Source organism: Leucopleurus acutus (genome assembly GCF_964270905.1).
Source record: "Leucopleurus acutus genome assembly, chromosome: 3".
Taxonomy (NCBI): domain Eukaryota; kingdom Metazoa; phylum Chordata; class Mammalia; order Artiodactyla; family Delphinidae; genus Leucopleurus; species Leucopleurus acutus.
This window is the reverse complement of record NC_139145.1, coordinates 6,026,782-6,042,558: the sequence shown is the minus strand read 5'-3', so window position 1 is coordinate 6,042,558 and position 15,777 is coordinate 6,026,782. Positions and strand designations below refer to the sequence as shown.

Here is a 15,777-nt window from a genome sequence, read left to right as displayed (position 1 = left end):
GCCCTCACCCTTGTCACCTCGAGGTGGAGGTCCTGAGTTACAGGAAACGCAGATCTGTCCAATCCTGAAGCCAGGGAATGTATGTTGCCTCCCTTTCAAGTCCCATAGACCTTAACACAGTTTAGTAATGCAAAAGGTTTCAATAGGGCAAAGGCAACATACATTAACTCTCCCCGGGGTACCAGCCCACCACCCCTCCCCAGCCTCAGATTGCATGGCCATGTCAAGGTACCGCCACTTGGTGGCGGCATTCTCCAAATGGAAAATAGTATCTGGGTGCTGACATGACAGAGGCTTGAGCTTTTTCAGGGCCAGATGTATCAATTCACAATGAATCGATGGAGGGAGGAGTAGTCCACCCCCACCCAGGTCTCAGCTTCCCGTTCCTTTTCTGGACCAAAACCAACAGGCGCCTTCCCAAAGTGCAGTACAAAAGTGGGCTCATTCGCCCTTGCTCGTGAAGCAACTCACTTGCCCGTCTGTTGGTCACTGTCCATCATTGTCAGTGAGAGCCAGAGTCAGTGGCTTTCGGGCTTGTGCGTCGGTGTGGGTCGTTCTGTTTACCCGTTCTTCCGGCCACGCGAAACCCGAGTTGCCAATCGGAGAATCACAGCTCGCGACAGAATCCACACCCTCAGGCTCCACCCCCCAGCTGTTTTATCCAACCATACGTCTCTGCCTCACAGGGGTACCCGCCCCCCAGGTCACATCCAGTCACAGTCCCCGCTCTTCAGAAATTCTGCCCTATCAGAGGCCTAGTTCTCTAGGAATCCCCGCCCACCATTAGGCCACGCCCCCATAGTGGATTTCCCTCCACGGCGCCGCCCTCCTTGGGAGCCCTGTCCAGTGATAGGCCTCTCCCTGCCACAAACCCCACCCGCAGGTCTCGCTTTTCCCAGGCCCAGGCCGCACTAGGCCGACGCGGCGGATGACGCCATCGGATGACGCCGCGAGAAGGTCACACGGGATCTTCCAGCATGGCGGCGGCGGCGGCCCTGCGGGGATGCTGGTGCCGCTGCCCGCGGGTGAGCAGAGTGCGGGGCCGGGGGGGCGGGCTTAGGGAGCTCCGGACCCGTGACCTCCAGGGCCTCGTTCTCCCCAGGCCTTTGACCCCTTCGGCTTTTCCCTGAGCTTGGCGAGAGGCTAGGAGTTTGGTCCCTGGGTCAGCCGAGGCCGGGGCGGGGGCCCCGGAGCGAGGCCTCGGAACGTGGGTCCCGAAGCAAGGCCGGAGGGCGGGGGCCGGGCGTGCCGGGCCGGGAGCGGATCGCCCCTCACTTCCTGGCTGACCCCATGTCTACCGAGGAGTGAATGGTGTCCGTGGTGCTCAGTGGAGAAAAAGTAGCGAGGAAAAGGCAAAAAACTGTGACAGTCACAGCTCACCTTTATATGCCACGTCCCCCTACCAGGAGCATTTCCTGCATCGCCCCTCTTAATCCTCTGAAAGTGTGGGAGGTAGTTGTCGCCCTGGCTAAGAGCCTGGGCTCATAGATGTCCTGGGGGTCAAGGCGTGTAAAGCGGCTTCAGAAAATAGTACTCACGTTGCAGCTGTTTGTCGCTGTTTCACAGGGTAGGAAGCTGGGAACTCAGAATTGTTAAGCAAGCCGCGCACGGTCTCAAGAGTTCAGTGGGGTGGCTGACCTGGTCCAAAGCTCAGGTCAGTCTGACGCCAGAGCCAGACTCTGGAGGAAGGAAAATATCTCCCAGGAATCTGAGTGTCAGGACAAAGAAGGTGTTTTTGACTCAGGACTGAGCTTTTTTTTCTGGGCTTGCTTGTCTTTTGAGGCAGGTTTTAAAGGTTGAATGTACACGTGTTTGGATTTGGGCACGTCCCAAGGAGAACCACCCTCAGGTTTGGTCCTGCTGGGGCATTTTTCTCCTCAGTGAGACAACCATCCACTTCTATTTCAGGCTGTTGCTGAAGTCAGTGGCTCCAGGATCAATGGGTGTAGGCATTCAGAGGAGTAAAACAAGTTAGTTAAACTCCCAAGAGTTACTCTTGAGTAGCTATAGGAGCGTGTGGCATCTGTGTAAGTTCGGGGTGTTGCTTAGAGTGACTGGAGACAGGAAGCATGGAATGGGGAGAGGAAGGGCCCAGGGGATGTGGAAATGGAAGAGTGGTTCTATCAGGTCATTGACATCAGTGTACCTAGCTCCGTGCTGGGTGCTAAGGTGTAGCGTTGAACAGGACCTGCATGGAGCTTCCCTCGTGGAGCTTTAAGTTCATCATTTGGTAGGAGAAGAAATGCTTACCAAAGAGGTGCTGCACGTGAGGTTGGCAGCATCTTTGCTCAGGTGACGCCCCTAAGTTGCCCTGCTCACATCTCAACCCTGGACCAGGACATGGTAGCTTTATTCCAGGGTTGTGCCTGGGACAAGTTAGCAGTGTTTACCCCTTAAAGCCCGGGCCTCTGGTCCTCCGAGGCTGGCAGAAGTAGGGTGGGCTGGTGAGAGAAGACTGCTTGCCACCAGCATCGAGTCTTAGCCTGCCCATTTGCAGACTAAGGTGTTCAGCTAGACTGGCATATTTAGCCTTCTTCCACCATAGGTTGGCATTTCCTAGGACCCATCGGTTTCCCCCACGTTCAGAGGCAGGAGGGTAGATATGGGCCCCGGAGGTGCAAATCGAGCGTTTTCTCTTTGCACCAGATTCCGCTGGCTTCTCAGAATTTGGGAAGACGGTCAAGCATCTAGCATGGAGCAGACATGTGATAAAAATCGTCAAATGAGTCTCCGACAACCCCTGCTCTTTTGGCGTGGCCTGCTTCCTCATCACCCTCTAGTCTAAATGGATCTTTCTCTTTTCTCCCTCAATTAGAGATGCCTTGGAGGTGGAGTCCGTTTTCTCTCCAGCCACAGCCTAGTGCCACTACCCCATGGTACCTATCAGATGCCCCGGCCGAGTGGAGAGCTGACCCTGGTGAGTGACTCAGGATACAAGCAAGCCGGCAGGAGGGGGAGGTGTGAAAATCAGACCTAGTTGACAGGAGAGAGGGCTGCAGGATGCTGTCCACACTGCTGGGGGTGTCTGATTGGCAGGCATTCCACATCCAAGGTCTTCCGGAGTTACAGAGCCCAGTGGGCCTGGTCCTCTTGGTATCCCGGGAAGTGCTCGACACTGTTAGGGGTAGGGCTCCTGCCTCACACGAAGTAGCGTGTCTCAGCTCTGATGGCTAGAAGGGCATTCCTCTAACTGAGCTGAAATCCACCTCCCGGTGGCTCCCACGTGTGGGTCCTTCACCAAGCAAGGCTGTGCCCTCTGCTGGGTGACAGCCCTCTGGGCATTTGAGCAGAGTCACCCATCCATCTCCTGGAGCTGGGTTTCCCCAGGCCATATCTCCCTTCCTCTTTATGTTGTTCCTCACAGAGAGCATTTTCTAGAGCTTTTCTGCCCTCCCTGTCATGTCTCTTCAACCACGTTTCTGTTGGTTCCTTACCACCATGGGGAAGAAAGCCTGAAATCTCACAGTCTCCAAATCCTCATGCTCAGGCAGCCCACACCCTCCCTTCCCTTCTGAGTCTCATCTCATCCTCTAGCCTCAGCATGCTTTATCTCCCAGATCCTGTCCTGGGGCTGTTGTGGGCTTGGGACATGCCCTTTGGCGCTTCCCCTTAGTTGTCCAGCCCCGCCCTCACCCCCAGTTTGCAGCCCTGGAGTGAGCCGTGGGGCAGTCCCTGACAGTCTTAGAACTTGGACTTCCCCTGGAGCAAGGCTCGTCAGGGCACATCTGGACCAGACAGCAGCCTGCTGTTGCCAGGCCAGGCCAGCACACCTGTGGGGCAGCACCCAGACTTGCTGCTGCTCTCCCTGGGGCTGGACAGGGACCGGGTAAGCAGTCGCCCCTGAAACTGGTAGGGTGAACCCCCAGCCGCTGCAGCAGACCCTGCACACCGGCAGGAGTGGTGGGAGCAGCTGAGCACGTGCAGCTATTTCCCTGTGACTTACTGGCTCACAGTCAGTCTCTAAGCTTTCTCTTTCCCGAGCCTGCACGTAGTTACACGGGGGGCGAAGCAGGCATCTACAGCCAGCTGTGTCTGACCCGGAAGCCTGCGTCTCCGGTAGGGCGGTGCCTGGAGCAGGGCCTCAGGCTGTCTTCTGGCCTCTGGGTGTGTTCGGTTGGGTTTTCCTGTGGGGATTGGAGGGGGGACGCTGAGCTCGGGCTCTCAGAGACTGTGATCCTGTGGGCCAAGAGACGGAGGTTTGTTCCAGTCCCCAGGCCTTTGGGTGACATGTAAAGCCCAGCTGGGGACTCGGGAGTGGCCCCAAAGGAAGAAGTTACCCTGGGCCCAGAAGCCCCTGGAGTAGTGCCTGGGCCGGCTCTTTTGGGATAAGGGGCCACAGAGTCCTTTCAACTCTAGTCCTGGGACGAGGGTCCCTTTGGGTGTTGGCCTTTTCCTTGGGTGGGCGTGTGTGAGGCCCCATGAGGATTCCAAGCTGTGCCTGTCTCTCACCCCAGAGAGAGAAGGGCCTGGCATTTTCTTTTGTTTTTTAATAGACTTTATTTTTTTGAGCAGTTTTAGTTTTACAGGGATATTGAGTGGAAAGTACAGGGCCTGCCCATCAACCTCCTGTCCCCCTCTCCTCCCACCCGGCACGCAGTTTTCCTCCGGTTGTACATCTTGCAGTTAGGGTGGTACATTTGTTAAAACTGATGAGCCAGTATTGACACATTATTGTTGACTTTAGTCTGTGGTTGACATTGGGTTCACTCTCTGTGTTGTACATTTTATGGGTTTGAACAAATGTATAACGTATCTACCGTTAACAGTATGGTTACAGAGTAGTTTCATTGTGGTGAAAATCCTCTGTGCTCTGTCTGTCCACCCTCCCTCCCCTCCTCCAGCCCCTGGCAACCACCGGCCTTTTCCTTGTCTTCATAGTTTCACCTTTTCCAGGCTCTTAGAGTTGGAATCCTACAGCCTGTGGCCTTTGCAGATTGGCCTCTCTCCTGTAGTGATATGCCCTTGAGGTTCCTCCGCATCTTGTTTTATTGCGATGTAATTGACATAACATGTCATGTGACTCCTGTATTTTTTTCATGGCTTGATAACTCATTTCTTTTTCTTTCTTTCTTTTTTTTGCGATACACGGGCCTCTCACTGTTGTGGCCTCTCCCGTTGCGGAGCACAGGCTCCGGACGCGCAGGCTCAGCGGCCATGGCTCACGGGCCCAGCCGCTCCGCACGTGGGATCTTCCCGGACCAGGGCACGAACCCGTGTCCCCTGCATCGGCAGGCAGACTCCCAACCACTGCACCACCAGGAAGCCCAACTCATTTCTTTTTCTTGCTGAATATCTTGTCCCACGGTTTACCACCTGGTGGCTTTTTACTTTGTCTGTTATCTCTTCTAAAAGAGATAACTATTCATTGTGGGGTTTTTTGCCTTTTGTTTTGCTTTGTTTCGTTTTCGTTGTTGTTTTTGTCCGCACCAGCAGCCTGCAGGATCCTAGTGCCCCAACCAGGGATTGAACCCAGGCCCTCGGCAGTGAAAGCGCAGAGTCCTAACCACTGGACTGCCAGGGAATTCCCAAATATTGTTTTTATTTATTTTTAATTTTTTATGTATTTATTTATTTTTGGCCACGCCATGCGGCTTGTATTCATTGTTAAACCTATATCAACAGAAAGGAGAAAATGAAAAAATTCTTCGTTCCTTTTACATTCTTTTCTAGTCCAGATCCTATTCTTCTGGAAACAGGAAAGGCTTTCTCTCCGGCTTGCTAGATAATATCAAACAAGAATTAGCCAAAAACAAAGAAATGAAAGAAAGTATAAAAAAGTTCCGAGACGAGGCCCGGAAGCTGGAAGAGTCCGATGCGCTCCAGGAAGCCAGGAGGAAATACGTGAGTCCCCTTTGCTCTGAGTCTCCCTGGGCAGTCACACCTGCTCTCAGAGCCAGGAGTTCCCTCCCAGTGCAGTGCTGGGGCGGCCGGGGAGGGAGGGGACAGGAGCAGGCCCCCAGCCTTCCAGTTCAGCCGTGAGACCGCAGCCTTCTCTACACACGGCCCAGCAGCACTGACGGGGATTCAGAGCCCTCTCGACCTGCTGCATCAGAATCTGCATCTCCACGGGTCCCTCGGGCACTAGGTTTGAGATACGCTGCTCCTGAGGGCCTCTGACTGAAATGGGTAGGAAGTGAGTTGCGGGGCGGGTGTAATCATTATATTAATCACGGCCGCCGTCTCTCACGGAGCGGCTGCCAGGCGCCCGCCCGCGGATGGGCTTGGCGCCCTTTATTTGTCTGCCCTTGAGGGCTCTGCCCGGCGGCACCGCATCTCACCTGTGGGCAGCTGAGCCTGGGGTTGTGGGCATTTGCCCCAGGCCCCTCGGGGGTTTTGTTCTGTTGGCGCCCCTCCCAGGCCATGGGCGACGCCGGTACCCCTGAGTCTCCCCAAGTCACTCACTTGTATGTAACTACCTGTGAGGGAGCCGACCCTGCGGGAGATCGCCCTTCCTGTTCCTTAAGGAAGAGGAGTGAGCCGAGGTGTCGTCTGGGGGCAGCGCAGCCCGAGCTTGGGGCCGCGTGGTGGGGAGGGGCAGAGCCGGGCAGGATGACGCTGAGAATGCCCCGCCCCGCCCCAGTATATCCCTGGTGAGCATATGGGCAAGATCACCCCCTGCCGCCCAGAGACAGATGCGGGGCCTGGGGCCCTGTGCTCAGGAGGTCCCTGTCCCAGCCTACAGCCAGGGACCCTGGGGGGCCGGGAGGGGCCGGGTGGACAGGCTGAGGGGGTGGAAGAACGGGGTGTGTCTGGGGAGGAAGGAAGGGACTTCTGAGAAAACGCTTCTTTAGACTGTGTGTCGCAACACAAAGATACAACATCCTTTACCCTAGAGAACCATTGAATCAGAAACCATGCGGACGGGCGAGGTGATCAGGAAGAAGCTGGGGGAGATCACCGGCACCGTGAAGGAGGTAATGGCCTCCGGACCCCCAAGGCCCCTTACGGCCCCCGGAGCCCATCTGTACCTCACCTCTGGCGGAGGAGCCGGGGAGCAATGCTGGGGGCAGGCGGGGGAGGCTGCTTGGCCGGGAGGCTTCCGGAATCAAAGTGCAGGATGCCTTTGGGAAGGAGGGAGAGCCCAGACTAACCCACTGGCCTGCGAGCCACCACTTAGGTTAGCAGCCTCTGAACTACAAGCAAGAACAGGAGGGTGAAAGGAGGACGCTTTTCTTCCTGCCTTAGGCTGGAAGGAAGCTGGGACCCTGCACGCCCCGCCCCCCACCCCGGGAGGGTGGAGGTGGGGGTGAGACTCCTGGAGGGCCTGGGAGACTTGCTTTTTGTTGCTTCTCCTGGGCTGGAGAGAGGGGCAGGGCTTTACCTCGAGACCAGCCCAGCGCGCTGGACACACCTACCTCCCCTTCGTGTCCTGACCCCGGGGCTGCTGCTCCTGTGCTGTCCTTCCTGCGTGTTCCAGGCCGGAGCCCTAGGGTCCAGCGCCCCAGAAATCGTAGGCATCCTTCTGGGGCATGTGCACCCCAGTCTCGGCTCCCTGAGCCAGATGGGCTCAGGACACCTGCTCCCGCCCTCTGGAGGCCGGGTCTGCTGTTAGCTCGGGGGGAGCTCCTGCAGGCCCCCACCGGGTGCCACGCCAACACCTCCCTCTTCTCTGTCTCAGTAGAGTCTTGACGAAGTCAGTAAAAGTGACCTTGGCCGGAAAATCAAGGAGGGTGTGGAAGAAGCAGCCAAGACCGCCAAGCAGTCGGCTGAGTCTGTGTCCAAAGGTGGGGAGAAGCTTGGCAGGACCGCCGCCTTCAAAGCCCTCTCCCAGGTGAGCTGGGCTGGGACTTGTGCCCGCGGGCGCTCTGGGCTCAGCCCCGAGAGACCTCACCGAGGGCTGCAGGGCACACCAGGCCTCAGCCCCTCCTGGCTGAGCAGCCTCGGGCAAGTCAGAGCCCCGAGGGAGCTACACATAACCCGATGTCAGCTGCTGACACCCCTAGCTCACATCCAGAACCCAGAGACTGTCGGGCTCTGGGTCACTTGAGGTCCTGAATTCATTCCGTAAATATCACTTACCACACGCTGGGCCCTCTACTGGCCATGGGGCCTCAGGAGAGAAGGTCCGAGTTCTTGCTCTCAAAGGATCCTGGGACAGGAATAGGGACAGGGAAGGGGCAGGCAGTTCCAAGTAACACATGACAGGAACGCTCGGGGAAGGCGCCGGGCCAGGGGAGCGGGCATCACCGGCTCGGGGCGCCCCACGCAGCTAGGTGTGGCCAGAGTGGCTGCAGGGACATCAGAGGGTCCTGGAGGCTGTGCGGGGGAGTTTAGGTTCATCCTGAAAGCACAGCCTCCCAGTGAGGATTCCGGCAGCAGCTCAGAGGAGGCCGGAGAGTGTCTTGGGTGATGGAGCCAGGAGGGAAATGGGCTCCAGAGGTTTGCGGAGGTGGGATCCAGAGGCTGGGTCAGCTCGGATGGAGGCGGTGGGGCAGAGGCAGCCTCTCAGGACGCCTGTCCGGTTTCTGGTCCATGTGAAGGAATGTTTCCAGCGAGAGTGTGGAATCGGCCTCAGAATGTGAGGGTCATCCGGGGGCAGTCAGAGCTGGGGTCTCCCCTCTGCCTCCCCCCGAGGCTTGGGCGTGTCCTTGCCCTGCACCTGCGAGTCACGTGACCTTGAGACCTGGGAGGCATGGCCCCGGGGTGGATCCACAGCTGCTGGTCTGGGGTGTTGGGGAGCCCCAGCTCCCACATGGCCGGCTGTGCTCTGCAGGGTGTGGAGTCCGTCAAGAAGGAGATCGACGAGAGTGTCCTGGGGCAGACCGGGCCCTACAGGCGGCCCGAGCGGCTCAGGAAAAGGAAAGAGTTCTCGGGAGAGAAATTCAAGGAAGAGAAAGTGTTTGAGGCCAATGAGTAGGTACCAGACCTGCCAAGGGGCCCACCTCTCACCACCTCCCTTTGCAGCACCTGCACTGCTGTCCGTTTCCCAGGACCCACAGAGGGTTCCTACCCAAGTCAGTTTGTGGGGTTTCTTTCTGCTCGAGGTTCCCAGGCACCCTGAGAGAACCGGGAGGGGAAGGGTAAGGTGGCAGGAAGGGGGAAAGAGAAGGCAAGAGGCCGGGGTCATCACACCGTCCTGCTGCCCCCTCTTGCCATGAGCGGAGCGGCTCCCGGGCTGCGCTCACTGGCTTCCCCGATCTTCCCCAGGGAGGCCCTGGGGGTCGTGCTGCACAAGGACTCCAAGTGGTATCAGCAGTGGAAGGACTTCAGGGACAACAACGTGGTGTTTAATCGTGAGTGTTCCCATCTCAGAGAATTGCCTGACAGCAGGCCGGTGACAGACACTTACCGAGTGCTCCCCGAGGGCCGGGCACAAGACAGAGGAGGAGGCCGGGGTCAGAGAGGACCAGTCACTCCCACAGGGTTGCCCAGCGAGTGAGCAGCGGAGCGCAGGCCTCAGGCGGCCTGAGGGGAAGCGCCCAGTACCTCTCGGGCGGCGGGCTACCGCCGTCAGGGCTGGGCCACCACCTTGGCTGGAGCCAGTGTCGTGAGGCAGCCAGGTGCACGCGCCAGCCACCCCCCCATGTGAACTTGGCCTCGACACACCCCGTCACGGGCCAGGAGCCAGCTCAAGGCCCAGAGCTCTCTGCTCAGTCTGGGGCACGTGGCTTCCCAGGCGCTGACAGGGAGCCCTGGCCCTCCTCAAATGAGGATGTCCAGAGGCCTGTGTTCCCTCAGTAGCGAAAGCCGCAGCCAGCAGGGGTGGCGCCCGGCGTTCACTCGGCTCCCCTCAGCCCCTGGCGGAGGAGTCTCTGCAGCCTCCCAGGGTCGGCCAGCAGGCTCGGAGGGGGCTGCGATGGAGTGGGTGTGTCTCTCCGGAAGGGGCCCATGACCCCATCCGCCACCCCCGACAGGGTTCTTCGAGATGAAGATGAAGTATGACGAAAGCGACAACGCTTTCATCCGGGCGTCCCGCCTGCTGACAGACAAGGTCACAGACTTGCTGGGTGAGTGGGCTGCCCCGGGACCGTCCCCCCACAGCCCGAGCCGGTGGTGGGAGGGGGTCCCGGGCCCTCACCCCACTCCTGGCTCGGCTGCCCCAGGGGGCCTGTTCTCGAAGACGGAGATGTCGGAGGTGCTCACGGAGATCCTGCGGGTGGACCCCGCCTTCGACAAGGACCGCTTTCTGCAGCAGTGTGAGAACGACATCATCCCCAACGTCCTGGAGGTGGGTGTGCGGCTGGCAGGGCCGCGGCCCTGTGGAGAGTTCTGGCAGGCCCGCTTGGCTGTGGACAGGGCTTCTGAGCGGAGAGGTGGCTCCAGTGCTGACAGAGGCCTGAGCACCCCACACGCCCAGCCCTTGTTAGTCAAGCAGCTCGAGAAAGCCAGGCCGCTGTGGTCTCCTGCAGCCCCCGCTGGTCCCTGGGCCGGTGCCCTGACCATTCTTGCCTCGCCCACAGGGTGTGTCTGCCCCAGGGACTGAGTTTCTCACCCACTGGAGCCTGGAGCCCCGTGGCTTGTTTCCCTCGAGCTCTCTTCCTGAAGTTGTTCCCTTGAAGCTGCCAGGGGCCAGGTGTTTGTCTCCCAGAGGCCAGGGGCCTTTCAGGAGTTGGGAGAAGCCGGCTGCTGCTTCAAGGATGCGGGGGCAGCGCATGACTCAGGGCAGGGAGGCGGGACCAGCACAGCAGCCCAGGGGCCTTTCCTCTCTGGGAGCCCTGAAGCTCATCTTCTGGTCTTCTCGCCTCTCCTTTTGGCACATAAACAAGGAGGAGGCGACCTGCTCAAGGTCACCCGCCTCGAGGCCCCCCCGCCCCAGGCTGGGGCTGGAGCCTCGGCATCCTGCAGCCCAGCCAAGCCAGGGGCTGTTGGCGCGGCCTTAGTGGGGCCGCAGGCAGCCCATCCAGCCCGTCCCGCACCGCGTCTGCCTGGCCCCCTCTCCCGCCTCCGAGTTCCCAGATCCCTCACGACACTCGGCGGGGTTGGGAGGAGGTGAAAGTGTAGCATTTCCCCAAAGCAGCAGCCCAAGCACGGGCAGAATCTTCTGGGCTGAGATTATCTCAGCCCCCAGATTCCCTGTGGTTTCCCACCAGCATCTCACCACCCCACTCCCCCCAAAACCCACCCTCTCCCTCACCAGATCCAGCCCTGTCTCTGGGTTCCTGTGGAAGCTTCTCTCATTGCACCCTGAGAACCCTCCCCTGCACTCCCCCTCTGCCCCGTCCCGCGTGGACCTGGCTGCCTAAGGCTTCTTCGTCCCCAGGGGAGGTAGAATGCCCTGCCTGGCCTCCTTGGGTCGGTTTCCTGGCCAGGGCGAGAGCCCGAAACGCTGCCACCTTCCTTTTCCTTCCAGCAGGCCGCTGGGACCCAGCCTGGGCTGCCCCGTTGTCACTTGCGGGGGCTCTGCTCCCACTGCTGCAGCCTGGCCCAGTCTCCCTTCCCCAGACTAGGACCCGGAGGCTGGGGCCGGGGGTCTGCAGAGGAAAGGTTCTAACTGGAGAGTATTCTCCAGAGTTTACCTGCCTCAAAAGCCCACTCTCATTCTCACACTTTTTTTTTTTTTGTCTTTCCCTTTTTAGGCCATGATTTCTGGAGAGCTCGACATTCTCAAAGACTGGTGCTATGAAGCTGTAAGTGCTTGCTTGCTTTCCCCCCCCTATTCAGGCCTCAGAAGAAATCACAGTTCAGAGGAGATCTGCTTGGGTGGCTCAGTCCGAGAAGGGCTGAGATGTCAGGGGCGGGGGTGGCTACAGGCTGGGGGCCCAGGGGTCAGGGGGTGGGCAGAAAGGGATGGCGGATAACTCGGAGGGTGCATTCGATGTTCCCTCAGTGCACGGGGGTCGTGGGTGCTGGCGGGCAAGTGGGGTTTGAGGCCCCACAGCCTCCCTTCCCTGGGCCGGAGTTACATCATTGGGCTCATCTCATGGGGGTCGTGAGGATGCTTTGGGGACACAAGGGCAGCGCTCCAGCACATGCAGCGCTGGATGTATTCATTAGCTGTTCTCATTGCAAGATCCTCAAACACATCCAAACAGACATTGATAGATTCCCACCCGGGAAGAGCCGCGTGTCCTGACGAGGCCCGGCTGCTTCCTGGAGTCTGGGCTCTGGGCCCCGGGCCACAGGCCGCGCTGGGCTGCATGGCGGCAGCTCAGGCGTCCTTGGGAGCATGCTGTCTGCACTGCCCCTTCCTGGCAGCCTCCCCGTCCTCGTCATCAGGCCACCTCACCCCACCCTGCTCACTCCCTGACCTGTGTCTTCACAGCATTTGTTCCCCCCGTCCCTCCCCCACCAGCTTCCTACTGAGCAATCCAGAGTCTCTTTGGCTGATTTTATTCTGTACCCAGCTCACAAACAACTTGAAAAAGCAGAGGAGAAGATGTCAGGTTTCCTTGTTAAATACTCCCCTGCACGGTGACTAATCCAGCGGGCATTTATGAGTGGTTTGGTTTTTGTTGTTTTGGGTTTTTTTCTACTTTGGGACCATTAGGATGTAGCTGGTTATCTTTGCCAGCAAGGTGCTGCTGGTGCCCCTGGAAGCGCAGCTGAAGTTGCAGCCGCTCACACAGGGGTGTTTTGAAAGTGTCATCTTTAAGAAACCACACAAGATGGGCGCTTTTTTTTTTTTTTTTTTTCACTTGGTGGATCAGTTACTTCCATAAAGAGTGGATGCTGTTGGAATGTCTTCTGTCATGGTTGCCTGTTGAGATATAAAGCTGCTGGCTGCTGTGTCCCGGGCCTGGGAGCAGGCACAAGAGGGTTAGGCTGTCATTTGGGGCACCACTGCCCTGGTAAGAGGAAGAGCTGCCAGTGGCCAAGACCCGCCCACAGGGGCTGGTCAGTGACAAGGCAGTAGACCCAGGCAGCTCACCCCAGAGCAGCCGCGGGGTAGGATGAATCCTAGAAAAAGCGTTTGGTTCCAGGCCAAGACTCACAGTGAGGTGAACATGGGAATGTTCAGGGTCAGCCAGAGAGGCCTCGACTTACCTCTGGGAGTGTGTTCCAGATCGCGTTCCCGGAGAATTAACCAGACTCACTGATTAATACCGCTTTCAATAACGTTGATACGGTGCCGTCTTTATAATGAGAGGGCAGTGTGTGATTCGAGCCAGCCAACGGGTGGCACCGGCCTCCCTGCTTGGACCCATGCTCCTGGCATCTGCCGCTTCTGGCGCCGCACACCCAGGAGCTGGGAGCCATTTCTGGAAGGTACAAGAGCTGAAAGCCTGAAACCCCATGGTGAGCTCGCCCGCAGGGAGCTTCCCGAGACACCGCAACAGCCGCCGGCTCCCCTGCGGTGCAGTGCCTTGGCCTGGCTCTCACGCACAGGTGGGCGGCCATACGGTTGTGTCTGGCTTCTTGTTGCAGACCTACAGCCAGTTGGCCCACCCGATCCAGCAGGCCAAGGCGCTGGGCCTCCAGTTCCACTCCCGCATCCTGGACATCGACAACATCGACGTGAGTGCCTCTTCTGGGGGCCCAGGTGGACCCCAGGGTGGGCAGGGGTGCTTCTCTGAATTGCGCTCAGGTGGGAGGGTTGAGCTCCCCCTCCCTGGAGGAGTTCCAGTGCTTGGATTAAGTGACCTCCGGGGTCCCTTTCAGTGGAAGATTTCCACAGTCTTGCTGTCGGGAATTCTCAGGCAAGTGGTGGCCCAGGGGGTGCTGTTGCCCAGACCCAGGGTCCCCTGAGGCCCCTGAAGCCAGGGCTATCCCTGCACCTTCACTGAGGAGGCTTTGTCGGGACCGCTCGGGTCCCCCACTGGTCTGCTCTGCCACGATCCCCTCGATTTCCTCCCCGTGGGGAGCTGAAGGCACACCCACCACACCTATGCGCGAGACAGCCGGCTCCGAGAGGCCATGCACAGGCCATGCACAGAGGCCTGCACAGCCTCAGTCCGCGGAGCCTGTGTGGGTCCTCAGTGGTTCACATTCTTCCTCACAATTGAGAAGTGCCCGCCCGGAAACGGGCCAGTGGCAGGTGGCAGCCCTGGGGTGCTGAAGCAGGGGTCTGCACCTGGAGGTGGGAGCGGCAGCGAAGGGGCTGAGGACCATTCTCAGGCCTGCCTGCCCTGTCGTGCCCCTGCAGTTGGCCATGGGCAAGATGATGGAGCAGGGCCCTGTGCTGATCATCACCTTCCAGGCCCAGCTGGTGATGGTGATCAAGAATCCCAAAGGCGAGGTGGTCGAGGGTGACCCGGTGAGTGAGCGGGGGAGGGGATGGGGCGGGAACACGCAGTGAGGCCAGTTGAGAGTCAGGAGTTGCGGCGTGGCAGGGCAGCACCTCGAGCTGGGCCTGGTGGAGGGTAGCTGATCTCTCCAGTTTGACCAAGTCCTGAGTTACAGCCTCTGTTCCTGCCTCTGCTCTGGACCCCAGACCCCGCAGCACCACTCCCTGGTCCCTCCCAGTGCCCTGAGCTGGCAGTGTCTCTCTCCGTGCCCTGCGCTCATCCTGGAGTGGGTGCCGGACTCGCACCCTGCCTTTAGCCCTCACCCTTCCCCGATTCTGCAGGACAAGGTACTGCGAATGCTGTGCGTGTGGGCTCTCTGCCGAGACCAGGGCGAGCTCAACCCCTATGCGGCCTGGCGGCTCTTGGACATCTCCGCCTCCAGCACAGAGCAGGTCCTCTGAGCACAGCAGCCACGAGTGGGGCCTCGGGGCTGGATCATCACTGCAGACACACGGGGGACTGGTGTCCACCTGCAGCAACTAGACCTCTGGGGACAAGACTGTCAGCTGTGCCCCCGCCGTGCCAGGACTGCTGCAGAGCTAGCGGGATGCGGCGGGGAAGGGAGGGGCTGCTGTGCACAACGCCAGCCTCAGCACCGCCCCTGTGCCCCATGGGGGCTGCTTGGGCCGTGGGCACCCAGGCTACGGGCAGTGCCCAGAGGCCCCCAGCCCAGGGGTACCCTCCCAGGACCCAGTGGTGCGGCCTGGGCCCACTGGCCACATCAGCCAGGCCGTTTCAGCCTTTTTTTTTTTTTTTTTAACAGTGCCCTTATTATTATCCTATACATATGCAGAGATTTGGAAATAATAAAACACCAAAGTGCAGGAGAGCAACCTGGGTAGTCCATGGTGTCTGTCACTGGGGTGGGGGGAGCTGGGACTGGGGGTGGGCAGCCCAGTGGTCATGGGGCGGCGGTCATGGTCACTGAAGGAACTCTAACAGAAGAGGGGGAGGACTCACCTGGACGGGACCCTGCCCACCCTGAGTGTGTTGTCGGGCGGGGGGAGGGGGGGAGGAAGGAGACTGGAAAAGCTACGGAGGTTTTTAGTGACCTGGCTGGGGTTGCTTGAGGGTTGGGGTCCCCGAGGCTGGAGGACCTTAAGCGCCTGTATGAGTTTTGGGGGCACTGGGATCCCCCAAACAGGGAGTCTGAGGGGTCGGTTGCAGAGGAGAATGGGGCTGTGGGAGCTTAAGTCGGGCTGGGTGGTTTTGGGGGGGTGCCTGTGGGGGTGGGAGGGCGAGGCCCTCGGTGCTCATGGTTCTTTGGGGCCGGTGGTCTCCCCGGCGCCTCTGGGCGGGGCCCGGTTCTCCCGGAGGACGGGGCGGGGTCGCGGGCCCGAGCGCCGCTCCCTGCGCAGCCTCCGCCCCCCGCGGCGGCCCCGCCCCCGTCGCCATGGGAACAGCCGCGGCGGCCCGGCTGGCGCGGAGCTCGCCTGCCTCGGTCTCCGCCGCTCCAGGGGCGGGTGGGGTGGGCAGAGTCCGGGCCGCCGCCGCGGCCACCGGGGAGAGACCAGGAGCGGGTGCGGGTCCCGGAAGAGAGCGCGGCTGCCGGCCGCTTGGTCCCGGTCCCGGTCGAGGCCAGGGTGAGGGGCGCGGCGGGGCGGGGGCGGTG

The 15,777-nt window shown here is 59.7% G+C and overlaps 1 protein-coding gene across 1 annotated transcript; it reads left to right on the top strand.

The window, feature by feature from the left end:
* Positions 1-941: 941 nt before the first annotated feature.
* On the top strand, positions 942-15,095 carry TIMM44 (translocase of inner mitochondrial membrane 44; the record flags this gene model as incomplete). The annotated part of the gene is made up of 13 exons (XM_082835321.1): positions 942-1,025; positions 2,816-2,917; positions 5,671-5,841; positions 6,834-6,914; positions 7,622-7,771; positions 8,714-8,853; positions 9,148-9,233; positions 9,855-9,947; positions 10,044-10,168; positions 11,517-11,567; positions 13,306-13,395; positions 14,024-14,134; positions 14,447-15,095. 13 exons carry the CDS (start codon positions 942-944, stop codon positions 14,564-14,566), a joined length of 1,404 nt encoding a protein of 467 aa, XP_082691447.1. The 3' UTR covers positions 14,567-15,095.
* Positions 15,096-15,777: the final 682 nt, after the last annotated feature.